At 37.5% G+C, this 14,858-nt stretch overlaps 1 protein-coding gene across 1 annotated transcript; it reads right to left on the bottom strand.

Annotated features, from left to right (window-relative positions):
* Nucleotides 1-1,899: 1,899 nt before the first annotated feature.
* Nucleotides 1,900-8,307, bottom strand: LOC138332687 (shiftless antiviral inhibitor of ribosomal frameshifting protein-like). The gene is made up of 6 exons (XM_069280678.1): nucleotides 8,159-8,307; nucleotides 5,410-5,517; nucleotides 3,900-4,031; nucleotides 3,543-3,646; nucleotides 3,036-3,199; nucleotides 1,900-2,595 (listed from the first exon to the last, which is right to left on the bottom strand). The coding sequence occupies exons 1-6, from the start codon at nucleotides 8,216-8,218 to the stop codon at nucleotides 2,384-2,386; spliced, it is 780 nt and encodes a 259-aa protein (XP_069136779.1). The 5' UTR covers nucleotides 8,219-8,307; the 3' UTR covers nucleotides 1,900-2,383.
* Between the last annotated feature and the right edge of the window lie 6,551 nt (nucleotides 8,308-14,858).

Genomic DNA, 14,858 nt, shown 5'->3' with positions numbered 1-14,858 from the left:
TCAAACTTCAAATATGCACCACTATAGCCTGTCAGTCATCTTTGTGATAGATCGGGCCCAAAATGCAATATACAGAACTTGGGAGCTTATACAGTGCGGTAACACACTGTAACTACCTTGCAATATGTCTAGAACCCATGGGAGCCTTATACAATGTACATATGAAAGAAACAAATCTCAACAGCTTTCTGTGAAATAGGATAACAGACTTATCAAAATACGAGGAATGTTCGAAAAGAACTGCTTATTTCTGCATATGTTTGTCTAACGATTTGAATGGTTTTCACACCTAAATTCTTGACAAAATGCATTATTATATGGCTGTGTGTTGTGCTCGCTCCTGATTGGCTGAAACTACACTTTCCCGCCACGATACAACATGATATCCACCAGAAAATTCCAAACTATGCATTGTGACGTCATCCCAGGTTGATATTGAGTATTGGGGAGGGGGACTGCTTGATATCATGAAGAAGAAATACATGTACTTTTTGATTGGTCAAAAATGTAGAAGAGACCGGGAATTCCCTGTGTCTATTTATAGCCAGGTTACCGGATTTGCAATGTCGACCTCTGAACAGGTGTTCATCGGTCTCAGGTTGACATTGCATTTTGTCAAGAACTGTTTGGGCGGTCTAAACCAATCAGAAAATGGCAAAACTCACAGTCATATAAAAAACGAACTTTCTTCTTTAAAACAATGTTTACCTAAAATTCGAATATCCATGTGCCCTCGATCCCTTGCTGGTTTGACAGACTCTCTTTCTCTTATTAGACTGACATATTTAGAACGGGCACAAAACGGTGAGATCTTTGGAACTGAAAACAATGACAGCCCATCTGCTTCACAACAGGGAATTGAAAATTTCATTGAAAGCTTCAGTTCTCTATTTAGTCCCATATCTGCACCACAATCAATCATTATCCAACACCAAGGATATCACGAGAACACTGTCGATGATGTAAACGTCATAATGGAGAAACTAACTCACTACGACGTGAATAGATAGAATAGGGAATAACCAACTAAATGAAAAAGACCTTTGAAATGGCCCCTGTGTATACAAGATTGAGTCCAGGATAAAGTTTTGACACGGCCACTGATTGGCTAGCTTATTATGAATTTCAAAAGTAAAAATGTTTTCTGACAGGTAATTATTCCTAGATAACTTTGATATGAATTTGGAAATTCAGGTTGAGATTTAGGTTCAAAATATCAATTTTGATAATGAATTGGTAAAATCATTAGAATTTCGGGATATTTTAGTGCAAAATGCGCCTGATTTCAAAAATGGCTACGTATATATATACCCTGGTTGAGCTGAAGGACCAAAAAAAAAAATTTTCTGTCTAGTGTTATATGAGAACCAAGACTTTAATTATAGAACACAATAGCTAATCAATATTCATCTGTTTTTATAATACATTACAAAACTTTAACAAATTTTAACACTGTAAAATTATTTAGTTATTTGTTCTGTAGAATGTCCCAGTCGATCAATGCAATATGAAGATCAAGTAAACCTCCTGGTCAACGAGATATTTCGAAATAATATTTCTTAGAAGACAGCCTCCACGAGGTATAAACAGGATGACGGACACGCTATCCATTGTTCAACCATTGATAGCTTCAGTTTCAAACGAATGGACTATATGTGACTAATCATGCGTTGTTTTCCAGGTGGAACATAGTAAGCATGGACTAGCCGCATAGCAGAACCTTAGATTAAATGAGAGCCGTATCTAAGTTCAAGTCTTGTCCAATTACAACTTATATCACTTATATTACTTATTTATCAATTAAAACAGTTTCATATCGGTCATATCGGTATGTCTGTTGCATTTCACACTTGAGGGTTCAAATGCAAAAAGAAAACAAAAGACATTGTTTTAGTTTGCTTTTGATGTTCAAAGTCGCATTTATACATAATTGAATAAAAGTGCATCCGTTTTACAAGGTGAATACATCAATACACATTTGAACACTATGCTCATTAACTCCACATCACTAATATATATATTTCGGCCTCCCTCATCCATATTGACAATATGTTGATGAATGTGTTTCCTTTGATCTTCTAAGAAAAAAACCAAGATGTTAACTCTGACAAACATAAAGTAGGTTATGCTATATTTATGTAACCTACAGCATAGTAGTAGAGAGACATTGCGTGTTTTACTATCATATCAAGGTTCCCCACATATGATTAAATGCTAAATCGTTATATCTGTCGATTTTGGTTTTTATAATCCGTAACATTTTAAAGTCTGAATACACGTATTTCAATCGTTATTGAATGATAATGCAAATACATTGTTTTAGACTCAGCGAGATAAGAGAAAAAAATAGGAAAAAATGGATATTACATGTATAGGGTTAGATCTAGTTGTCATCAGATACGCCACTTCCGGCCTCAAAAACATCCGCCATATTGCGTGGTCCGGGGTAGTTCTGAAACATATCAAGGTCACCCTGACTGAGGAATGTAGCTACAGTAGAACCTGTGCTGTGATGCTGTCGACTGGGGTAGACCACCTGTCGTCTCAGAGATCGTGGATGGACACACTTTACGTCGGTAGTGCAGAAAGGTGCACCTGCAAAAGTGTGATATATGGGTTATTTTCTTTTTGTCTATTAATTTGTATGCATGTTTTCTTACTCAATTTCTTAAGTATCGATAACATTTTTATACTAAAGTTAGTTTATTTATAAAACGGTTTTTGGTTTTTTTTTACAAACATTGAACCACTGGGTGAGAAACGGTATTTTTACATCTCAAAATTGTTTCCATAAATCAAATTTCGTATCGTTTGTAGATATGGGAAATCAACACCGCGCTGGAGATACTTTCGCTTAGCATATCCTAGTGTGAATATATCAACTAGACAAGTACATTTTGCAGGTGAAAATTTATAATATAGATGCGTAGAGAAAAATTGCACACTACGAACAGTTCGAAAGCCAACAAAGCAATAAAATCACACGAAATTATCCATGTTCAAAGTACATTAAGACAAGAGAAACCATAAATGACCTGGTGATCGATTGTAGCAGTTAGGGGCTGTACACGTGTGTGTAGCACGACTTGATCTTCGTCCATTCCTATCGCGACGGTATGGAGGGATAACTTTTTTTACTTGACACATTGTACCGCATTTATTGCAGGGAGATGTTGTGCTGTTCATCTGACCAAATCCACTGTAACAAATAAGGATAGAGTCTATAACGATATCAATATTTATCATAAACAATTTATTTTTCATAATTCTCATTTAAAATGTAGAATGTTTCAACAAATTAACATTTTTTATAGCAAACACTATGTACAATGTCTAATGTTTATAGCGTTTTCATATCATCATATGAAGTTTTTAAAGCAATAATCAAATCAAATATCTACAAATCACTACGTATGTTTATTTAAATCATTAAGTAATAAGGTTGTTTGCAAATTATCAGACAGATAACGAAAATCATTTTCATTACAGCACATCAGCACTAAGTGTTAATAATAAATATTGTAATGAGTTGTTAAACTTACTTAAATTTCTTTCCACAATTTTCACAAACAAAGTTGGCCAATCCCCACTCTTCTTCCTTCGGTACAGCTTCGAATCGCTTCTGACATTTCTTACATTTGGAAACCTAGTATGTAAAAATAACCTTTTTGGTGATAACATTGTTCCGTCAAATATATACTTAAATATAGCCTGGCGTGTCCATCCCTGTATACATCTGTACACTACAACATGCTTTATCTTATTTATCTGTTTCCTTTTATGACCAGATTCAACATAAGAAAACTGACAACAATAAGAATCGCGAATATGGACCAAATCTACAAACAAAACCATGAATGAGAACAATATACGAGATACAAAATATTGGAGGTCATTACCATTTTCCGAGTAGGCACTTTCCGCCACCACACATTATCATTCTCCTCACACGCAAATTGTCGTACTTGGAAGGGAACGTGGTTTTGGTAGGCGAGATTCCGTACATAATGGTCAGCTCGAATTTCAATCCACTTTGATCAAACAGAAAGAACTTATTTCATTGTTTCTAGTTATGTGACTATTATTATCTTAGTAAATAAGTGACAATTACTCTGGAGTTTTCTACAACAAATTATGTACAGTATTTGTAAATGGTCGTAAATTGTTTAATGATGCTACATCGCCGCAAATGGTAATTTTAACTATTATAATAGTAGCAGATAAATCTTCTTTTTTTCTACAGTAGCAAAAGTTACCTAATGTACAATATAACCATCATTGAAATGTCGGTGCGTCTTACTATATTTCAATATATATATTGGGAATAATAAATTGCATCTCGAAAAAGAATTCATGACACTATGCCCTAAATGAAATAAAGTACTGATTGCGCAGACAACAAAAGCAAACACATTATCTATTTGTTTTTTGTGTGTTAATTAGACATATATTTATACGATTAGATATCAGTTATTGTACAAATTATTGTTTATGCTCTTTCGGCGGTGGAGCATCTTTAAAACAGAATAAAGAAAATTATAGTTTGCAGTTTTGCCTTTACGCAATACATACAAAATTTAAAATGTATGTAACAGTGACCTAGTTTCGCAATTTTGTCATTATTCACTTCAAGAAATCTAATCGAACACTAACGTTTTAAAATCATATTTAAACGGTATAGATATTTTTGTTGTGCATGGTTCTTGTATGAACATGAAACATGATGACACCCATGTGACACGTAGTGTCTTCTTAATGTATTGCACATTATTATGATCGAATTGTCCTCCAGTTGGTTAGGATTAAAACACATTTGTTGATGATTTTTGTTTCATTATTCGATACTTCATTGAAATCCACAATATAAAAGGTCATATGCGATTTACGCTATTATTGATTGTTAATGAACATGCTGTTTTAAACAAGTGCAAGTCAGAATTATTATGGAAATATAACCTATGTTATGTTATGATGTATGTTGTTCAATACATGAATAAACAAATTCTGAAAAGCAACAACAGCATTACAAATCTACTTATACCAAGTTTAATCTGAAACACATTACGGCACTGAGTGCATAAATTGTATAACGTGTTGGATACACACTCCGTCACCTGACCCAGAAATCTCCCTCACTTGTCGGGGTTCACCTGAAATACAAAATGGAAACCAAGTCAAAGCCAGATTGTTTTTGTGTTTCAATAAAGGTACTTGACCATTTGTTATGTTTTTGTTTGTTTTTTTAATTAGGAAATCAATAAATTGGATCGATGGACTCAGATTATTTGAAATCGATCAAACAATACGTCTTTATGTTTTTGTGTATTAATATTTTAAAAAGTTTACTGTAAATCCTGACTTCCATGTTGTGTAAAAACCTACATAACGCAATAACAGTTCCATATTTACTTTCAAACACGAAGCGGACAGCATAAGGTCCCATTCATGGTACTCCAATATTCGTAAAGCCTCCTCCCTCGTGAATCTCCCCTTCAACAGCTCTTGCAGACGTTTGGTCTAAGATATCAAAGGAACAACCCAATATGGTTATATATTAAAGGATAAGTATTGACGGGCTGATATATTAAAGGGTAAGTATTGACTACGAATTCCTAGTTCCTAGTTCCGTTTAACGTAAACAAACTAGGAACCAGACCCGAGTTCCGTTAAACCCAACGCTTGCAATTATTCCAACGAGCGGAGTTCCGTTTATTATATTTCCTAACTCTAATACATGTAGCATGTTTAATTACATATGTAATACAGAATTCCGGAACTAGGAACTCGTAATCAACTACAGCAGTATTAAATTTGTTTGATGGTTCTCCAAATTCTGGAGATGTTATCATAAATTAGCAAAACGGCAAAATTTAATCTCCTGTAGATTCCTTAAAAGTTACATTCTTACCCCCACCCACCCCCTTTCTTAAAATCATTTATGATGCAGTGTTGCATTTATGTGGCATTTCCCCTTAAAGGCCCATTACCTTTCCGGAGCAAAATATAAAGATTTTTTAAAAACATTAATTACCTCAGAAAATATATATACCGATGGCCTAAGATGAGGTTACAACACCAAACATATGCAAGATTTCATGCGTAATGTATGATAACAATGGAGAGTCATTTCGCTGTTTTACCGTCTGCCGCAGTGATAGTCAACTACCGCGCGGTATTTAGGACGACGGGGGAAATCATAAGACGACCCGCGTTATGAAAATTAACATTTTATTTATTTTAATTAAATTGTTTAGGAGGTGATAATAAGTGTAGTATTAACGTTAAGTTAATAACTTTTGCCACTCGACTAAATTATTAATCTCGTTTTACATTCTCATTTTAAAAATCAAAAACCGTTTCGGAAAGGTAGTGGGCCTTTAATAATCGCCATATATAGATGAAATTCGAGATCGCCTCATTTCTTTCCCAGTAGCCAACCATAGTATCGATCCTAACAGTATGATATCGGAAAGCTCCACCCCCTTTAAATTGTCCAATCTGATCTGATCGCATTGTTGATCCTGTGATGTTATATGTGGAGTAAAAAGTGCAGCAATTTGTGTATTTTCTGTCAGAATTATCGATTTGATTATTCAATACGTCTGTCTGTTATAAATCTGATAATAATTTTCTCGAGCATTGACAAAACGCTGTAAAGTTAAGTTTGCTCTACGAGCGATTGGCCTATATCAAAGTTGAGGTTTGTGGTGTTTTTCAATGGATATTTCCAGATTTGCAAAAGAGTATATTTAGTGAAAATGTGCCAGGTGTGGACAACTGACAGGTTGATTTGTGCATATATATTGTAATAAACATGTGTGACTTCTTTACGTAATTGTCCGGTGTACATATACTGTGGGATCGAGATTAGGGCGAACTAAACATACGTGATATTCATATGAACTCAATATTCTTCGACACCTGCATTACATGCTTCTGAAGTTCCTACAATTCTTTACGCAACTTCCCTAGCTTTCTTTCTTGCCTCTCCCAGTGCCCTAGAATCAATATATTGCTGGACATGTATATGTTACTTGGACATTATCTCGTCGTTCTTTAAGTAGCCCCGTAAGTTGACTAGGATGTTATCGAGAGTGTTGTTCAGTGTATTTTTTACGTTCGTGATCGACGAGTTCGGCTGGGTTTGATTGTTTGTTTTTTGTAAACGAGAAACCCGTCATTTGTTAATATGAAAGCTGTGTAACTGCTTATCGTTTTCATCGTCGCCAAATCAACATGATTGATTTTATGAATCCGACGGGAATTAGATCATGAAAATATCCAATCATAACAGACGTTATATCAACAGCACTTTTCAAAAAGTTATATTAAACATGCCTAACTAAAGCGGTAGACTATAGCCTCTACGGGTGCAGCTTATTACAAACTGTACGCCTTCTCTACTCAAACAAGTTATCTTATACTCGTAATTGCATAGACGATTGGACCTGATATCGGGACGCATCTTTGTTTTATCTATATAGACTGATATTTCATAGGTTCGTGTAACTATTTATAGATATAAAACCGGAATATTAAGTATTTCGTTAAAAATAATCAGGACATACATGATGTATGAACGCCTTAACTTCCGGTGTTTAACACACCATTAATTCCGCAATAACGGACGAATTGGTTTACGTCTTTATGAAGACTCACTGTAAACGTGTTTTAAAAGCGTATACACGAGTTTGAGAAGGAAGTAAATAAAATATCTTGTAATTACATGTTTAATGTGACTGACGTTAGAAATATGTGACAATTATTGAATGGATAATACATAATGCACTATATGCACATAAGGCACCGTTTCTGCTGACGCAGATGCAAGTTAATTATGTACATAATAATGATTTATCTATATGATGCTGCGATACTTCTAATTGATAACAAGGCTAAACTTACATCGGAGTTTATCGGTTGTCCCTCGCTACACACCTCACTCAACATAAACTTAAATGTTAAATCCTTTGCACTGAAAATAAAATAGTTGATTGAACCTGTTTAAATTAGTCCGATAAACCTGCCTATATTATTAGGCTTTTTTTTATTATTTTTATCGCCCAATATACATCAGGCAAAAAAAAACTAAAAAAAACAACTAAAAAATTTATGCAGGGTTAGTGGACTAGGTTCAGACGTGTCAACACCAACATACCTGTTGCAGTTGATCATTCGTCGCTCCGTGATCCCCATCTTCTGCAGCTTCTACTTCCATCGTAGGGACCCACTAGGGACTTTAGGGAGCTACGTGCTGGGTCAGACACTAGCTATATATATATAGATGTCAGGTCGTTTTTCTATTGAGTCTACTATCGTTATCATAGCGTTTAAGATTGCACGTTGAAATACTTCAATTGTTACAATACACTGCTACTCATGGATGCTGTTTATACAACGGGTACACACGCTCATGACGATGCGGTATTTACGTAACATATTAATAAATTGTCCCCTTTATTCTTTTGTCCAGGTAAATTGTTAGGTTCTGGATGTCGCCTTTTGGTTTCATTGTATTTGCCTATAACATTCGATAGCTCTATTTCAAACTCCATTATAGATAGACTACTAAGTAAACCTCGCCTAGATTAAGAAACAATTGTATTGAAAAATAGATCTAAATTTGTACACTTGCTCAATGTGCTCTCGGAGAGTCATTGGGTTTTTTTTGCGCGCTTACGACACTCCCAAAAATCCTTAAAGACATATCACATATATTGTAGTCGATCACAAAACTATCCCTAGTATTCATCTTTGAGCAAGACTGCTTCTCTGACGTCATTTTGTTTCGTCTTTCATCGTTATGTCTGTGGGAACGCTATGACGTTATTTATCAAAAAGTCAATATGTCTATAAAAACCATCGAAAGTACCAAAACATATCATTACATAGGTATATGTTTTCGCTTTTATGTTAACCATGCTTGTATGGAGCAATTCCTCTAAGAATAAATTCAATAATTATAGGGCGCGTTAGTGTATTAATTTGTTTTATTGATGGCTCATGTTTTAAGCAGCAGCTTCATAGTAAGCAGGTGACTAAGTGGTATATTCGTGTTGTGTCTTCTTGTATTGTTTGTTTGATTAATTAGCGTCCTATTAACAGCCAGGGCCATGTAAGGACGGCCTCCCATGCGGTGTGCTGCGTGTATGTGTGCCAGGTGCGTGTTTTGGGAGACTGTGGTATATTCGTGTTGTGTCTTCTTGTATAGTGGAACTCTTGCCCTTTTGGTAGTGTTGTATCACTGAAGCATGTTGCCGAAGAGAAAAAACAACACGCCCGACCCGGTCACAATATACTGACAACGGGCGAACAGGGCGAACCCTTTATGCTGAACGCTTAGCACGAGCAGAAACTACCTCTTTCGTAGACTTTGGTGTGTCTCAGCCAGGGGACAGTACCCAGAGCCTACCTCACAACCTCCTTAATACTCCATAGGTTCCGATCATTTACTATCTCCACACCCCTGGACTATCCCATAATAAAACCGAAGGCAGCTCAGGGGAACAAATCTGAACCAATCACAGGCCTTCATAAATTTTCTTTGAACACTAGAGAGAGCGACGCCCAACTTCAAAGCCACACAGGATGAGGAGAGGTGGGTTTTTGCAAGTCTTCATCCTCGATACTCAATAGGTTCCAATCACTTACGATCTCTACACACCTGGACTATCTCATAGTAAAAGTGGAGACAGCAGAACAGGTAATTTGGTAATTTGATACACATCAAAATACCACTGTGGCGGCTTTGAAATTAAGCGTCGTTCTCTCTGTAATCTTTAAATGAAATTTTTTATTTTTTATATTGTTTCGCCGAAAGATTAGCAAACTACGTTATTCTTTTTGTGCCCTATTATATGTTAACTTATTTACTACCTATTGTGTTTCACGTATTTCATACCATATTTGCGCTCTCCGTATCTTGATAAAAGACGGATTACCTCAAAAGATGACAAACTTATTCGTCACTATCGTTGTTTGGACGGTTGTCGATTTCAAGTGTTAAAATTAATTCATATATACTGCCCTCCAAAAGTCCCGTTACAAATGCAGTTTTGTGTAAACTTTTTTCATACAGACATCAAAATATATTATTTATATCAATTATTTATCACTTTTAACTCATTAATTGCTTTTTCGAGAGTTTTCTCAGAGATATATTGCCAGCAAATTTTAACATCTGTAACAGAACTTTTGGAGGGCAGTGTAGATATTTCTAAGGTAGTGTACTTTTATGTATTTCTAAAATACTTGAGTTTTCAAAACTTTTTGTTGATTTATTTACATTGAAGATAATAAAAATGTTGCTAAGAATTTGCCAACTATACTTTCTATGACATGATAACGTAGATCATGAGTAGTAAAGATCCAGTTTTGTAATAATGTTGGGAAGTACCTCTCAAATATCGGGAAACCCGAGCTTGTACCACACATTGCGTAGTGTGATGAATATGGCAATACACAAACCCTAATTGGGCGTAAACATTGACATGGTCATGGGGAAGTCCAGTATCTTATCGGGGTCATTAGAGCAGGCTGCTGACCTGGTACTGAATTCTATAAATAAGTGTATGGAATCCATAGGCATTATCTCTCCGGACAATGACGGAGATGGCCGAACACTTGGACTCGCCCAATAACATTTCCTCCCTCTCACCTTGGACTCACCAATGATTATATAGGGCAGAAGCAGTTTTTTGTCACAGCTTTGATTTGTTTTCACCTGGTTGATACATTACAGTAATACTGGAACTATACAAGGAAAGGCACAGCGGGTATGTTATAGAGTATAGAGACCTGCCTGAACAAGGCTTCCCCTTTCCTCTGTATACACCTTGCATGCTTACTTGTAGTTAGTTGTCGCCAGTGTCTCCTTGGGCCTGAGTTTGTAGGCTGGGGTACATTATAGAGCTGTAACGGGGGGGGGGAACGTGTGTATGCACGGGGTGAAATAGACTGGCCACCAGACCCTTAGTTGTTGATAAGACTTTCTCAGCAGAGTTCTTTACTAGATTATCTCCCCCTAGTTAAAAACTTAGAATCAGGCATGTAGTAGAGACAAAAATAATCAAGCAAAATTTTAGTGATTTTTTTAATATTCTAGAGACTGGTGGCCAGTCTAGGGATGAAAGTGAGTGCTCAGTTTAGCCTGTAGTGGCCTGCAGTGCAGCCCGGGTCAGTGTGTGTAGGGTTTATACACAGAGGACACGGCGCTGGCTACAGTACTATTGCATGTAGTGACAGTAAGGAGATTTGAGAGCTCATTTTGGCCTGTAGTGGTCAGCGGTGCAGCCAGGGTCAGAGTGTGTAATAATGAGGGGCTAATACACAGAGTGTACATTGTGAATGTAGGGTACAGCAGTGTGGTTTAACACTGTGGGGAGCGGTAGCTATAGTACTGGGTGTTAAGTACTTAGTGGTCCGTTGTGGTGTGGTAAAGCACCACGGGTATTTAGAACAGCACTGCAGCTATTTAAGAGCTCATTTTAATATTTAGGTGAGATATTTGTAGATGGTATAGGGAGGGCCGAGCAAAGGACGTACTTGTCCATACCTGTAAATATATACTTTCTATTGTCTTAGGTTATGTTGTAGTACAAAATGTTTGTTAGTTAGAGTATATAGCTTAAGGAAACCATTTTAGTGTATATATTGGCAAACGGGCTCTTTGTTAGTTTGTTAGTTGATGAATACTTATAACGGTTTGGATCTTTGGTGTGACAGACTGAGATCGGACCCCCGATACGTTACACAATTTGGTGGCAGCGGTGGGATTCCAATAGGTTATAGTAAGATTTGTGCATGCAGTTTTATTTTTATTTTGCTTTAGTATTATGACCATAGAAGTAGGATTTGTTCCCGTATGGGGTGTTGCTTATAGTGGTAGCTGGGTTATAAAGAAGTACATTCGAATAGCTGACTACATTGAGTGTCAGGCTTGTTATTCCTATGTTCCTAAGGTGATAAAAGGAGAGCATTTAACCAAGAGGAAGGCTCCTAAATTAGGTTTTGATTCCTTGGGCTTGCAACCAGACGATAGCGAGGCCGATGATGAGCTGGGCCCACTCTTAGTGAGACCAAAGACAATATCTGTCAGGGCTGCGACTTATGATGGCTCAACACCTTGGAAGGACTATCTGTCACATTTTGAGGCATGTGCTAGGATCAATAGATAGTCTGACACAGAAAAAGGTCTCTACCTTGCTGTAAGCCTACGAGGACATGCACAAGGAATCCTCGGAGACTTCCCCAAGGGAAGACAGGAACATTACTCCTCGTTGGTGAAAACTTTGGAGGATCGCTTTGCTCCTCCAAACCAAGATGAGTTGTACAGAATACAACTACTGGAGAGAAGACAGAAAGCAACATAATCGTTACCAGAGTTAGGCCAGGCAATCCGGCGACTGATAAACTTGGCTTACCGAACAGTCCCTAGTGATGTAGGAGAAACGCTAGCTAAGCATCAGTTTATCGAGGCTCTTGTAGAATCGGATATGCGTATTAGGATAAAACAGGGGAGACCCCAGGACCTGAATGACGCAATAAGACTTGCGGTGGAGCTAGAGGCGTATAACCGCGCAGAAAAACATAAACGGGACGGATATGCACATGTTAGAGGGACCGTAGTAGAAAATGAGTCGGAAACGGAGAGAGGAAATAAAAGCACATCAATGACCAAAGATATGCTTGGTCAAATACAGAAAAAGCTTGAGGAATTACAAAAGGAACTATATTCCCTCAAAAGAGTTAAAAAGCAACAAGATCAGTCAACGAATAGTTATTGGAAAGATCAAACTGAAACTACCAAGACGTGCTACAAGTGCGGGGAGACTGGACATTTTAAACGGGATTGTCCTCAGTTGAGTAAAGAGCGAACGCTCAAAAATAATCCACATAATACTGCCAAGCCAGTAAGCACCAGAATAAAGGGAATGAATAAGAAGACAGAGCTTGGAGTCTCCTCTGCAGCTTTGGAGGCTGGGCTCTATTTAATTGCTGAAGTACAGCATGTAAAGGTTAGGCTCTTGGTAGATACTTGAGCTACAGTGACTATTTTGTCGAAAGCAGTATATGAGAGCATCCCGGAGGAGATTGCCCTAAATTACAGGAAGTAACAAAGGATATTGTTGCAGCAAACGGAGCTGAACTAGAAGTACTCGGGAAAGGGAAATTCTTGCTCAAGCTGGAGGGTTGTAATGATATGTACACTGAAGCGGTAGTGGCCGAGATTAGCACAGATGGCTTACTTGGACTTGATTTCATGGCTAAGAAAAATGGAGTGCTATACCTCAGAATGGGTAAATTGACTCTGGATGATACTCCAATGGACATGAAATTTGAAGGAACTCTTGGATGCTTCAGAGTATTTGCAACTGAGCAGAGAATAATTCCTCCCAATAGCGAGGTGATCATACCGGGAAAATTGCATACTCATGCAGGAGAAACACTAACGGGTGACTCTCTGCTGGTAGAAGGATCAGTAAGTTTTGTGAAAGAAGAAAAAGCACTGGTAGCCAGATCATTGGTGACTGCTGCTAGTGTAGTTCCACTTAGATTAATGAATGTACAGGACAAGCTCCAAGTGATATACACGGGCACAACTATAGCCACCGCCAGTCTTGTTGTTGTAGTTTGTCAAGGTGATCTCCCTGTCGGAGAAACGGATTCATTAAGAACCGACCTAAATCAGCTACTAGAGCGATCCATGGCTAGTCTAGATGAAAAGCAGTACAAGGAAGTTGAAGACATATTGAGGCAATACCGTCATGTCTTTGCAGAGAATGACGCAGATCTGGGCCGGACAAGTCTTGTGAAACATCGCATAGAGACAGGTTCAGCAAAACCTATTAAACAACCCTTACGGAGGGTCCCCGCTCAGTTACGCGATGAGGTAGACAAGCAGGTTCAGGATATGTTAGATAGGAATGTTATAAGGAAGTCAATCAGTCCTTGGTCTTCCGGTATTGTTTTGGTGAAAAAGAAGGATGGGACAATGCGCTTTTGTTGTTCATGGTTATTTACACTTGATTTGAATTCCGGGTATTGGCAGGTTGAGTGAGAAGAAGGAGATCGTCCAAAGACGGCTTTCAGTACTCGAACAGGGTTATACGAATTCCTGTTTATGCCATTTGGTTTAACTTCAGCGCCTGCGACGTTTGAAAGAGTAATGGAAACGGTTATGGCTGGTCTTCAGTGGCAAATCTGTCTAATATATTTGGATGATATCATAGTTGTAGGCAGAACATTTAAGGAAATGATGGCAAACTTAAAGACTGTGTTTGACCGACTGCTAGGTGCAGGAGTGAAATTGAAGGCAAAGAAGTGTCAACTCTTCAGGAAACAAGTCCAGTATCTGGGACACATTGTTTCAGAAACAGGGATAGCCACGGACCCAGATAAGATTGAAATCATCCAACAGTGGCCCTTACCTACAAATGTCAAGAAGCTACGATCTTTCCTTGGATTTTGCAGTTATTACCGGAGGTTTGTTAAAAACATCTCTGGTATTGCAAAATGCCTTCACAAACTCACGTAGAAAGGGAAACAGTTTGAATGGTCAAAAGAATGTCAAGAAGCTTTTGATATGCTTAAATATCGGCTCACTAACAGTCCAATACTGATCCACCCAGATTTCACCCAACCATTTTTGCTGGATACTGATGCTAGCAATGAGGCTATAGGAGCTGTATTATCGCAGGTAATAGATGGCACTGAAAGGCCAATCGCTTATGCAGGACGAACTCTTATGAAGTCGGAGCGGAAATATTGTGTGACAAGGAAGGAACTACTTGCTGTGGTACATTTTACCAAATACTTTAAACATTATCTCTATGGCAAAAAGTTCACTGTGCGAACAG

This window comes from Argopecten irradians, chromosome 10 (genome assembly GCF_041381155.1).
Source record: "Argopecten irradians isolate NY chromosome 10, Ai_NY, whole genome shotgun sequence".
Classification (NCBI taxonomy): Eukaryota; Metazoa; Mollusca; class Bivalvia; order Pectinida; family Pectinidae; genus Argopecten; species Argopecten irradians.
This window is presented reverse-complemented; position numbering and strand designations above follow the sequence as displayed.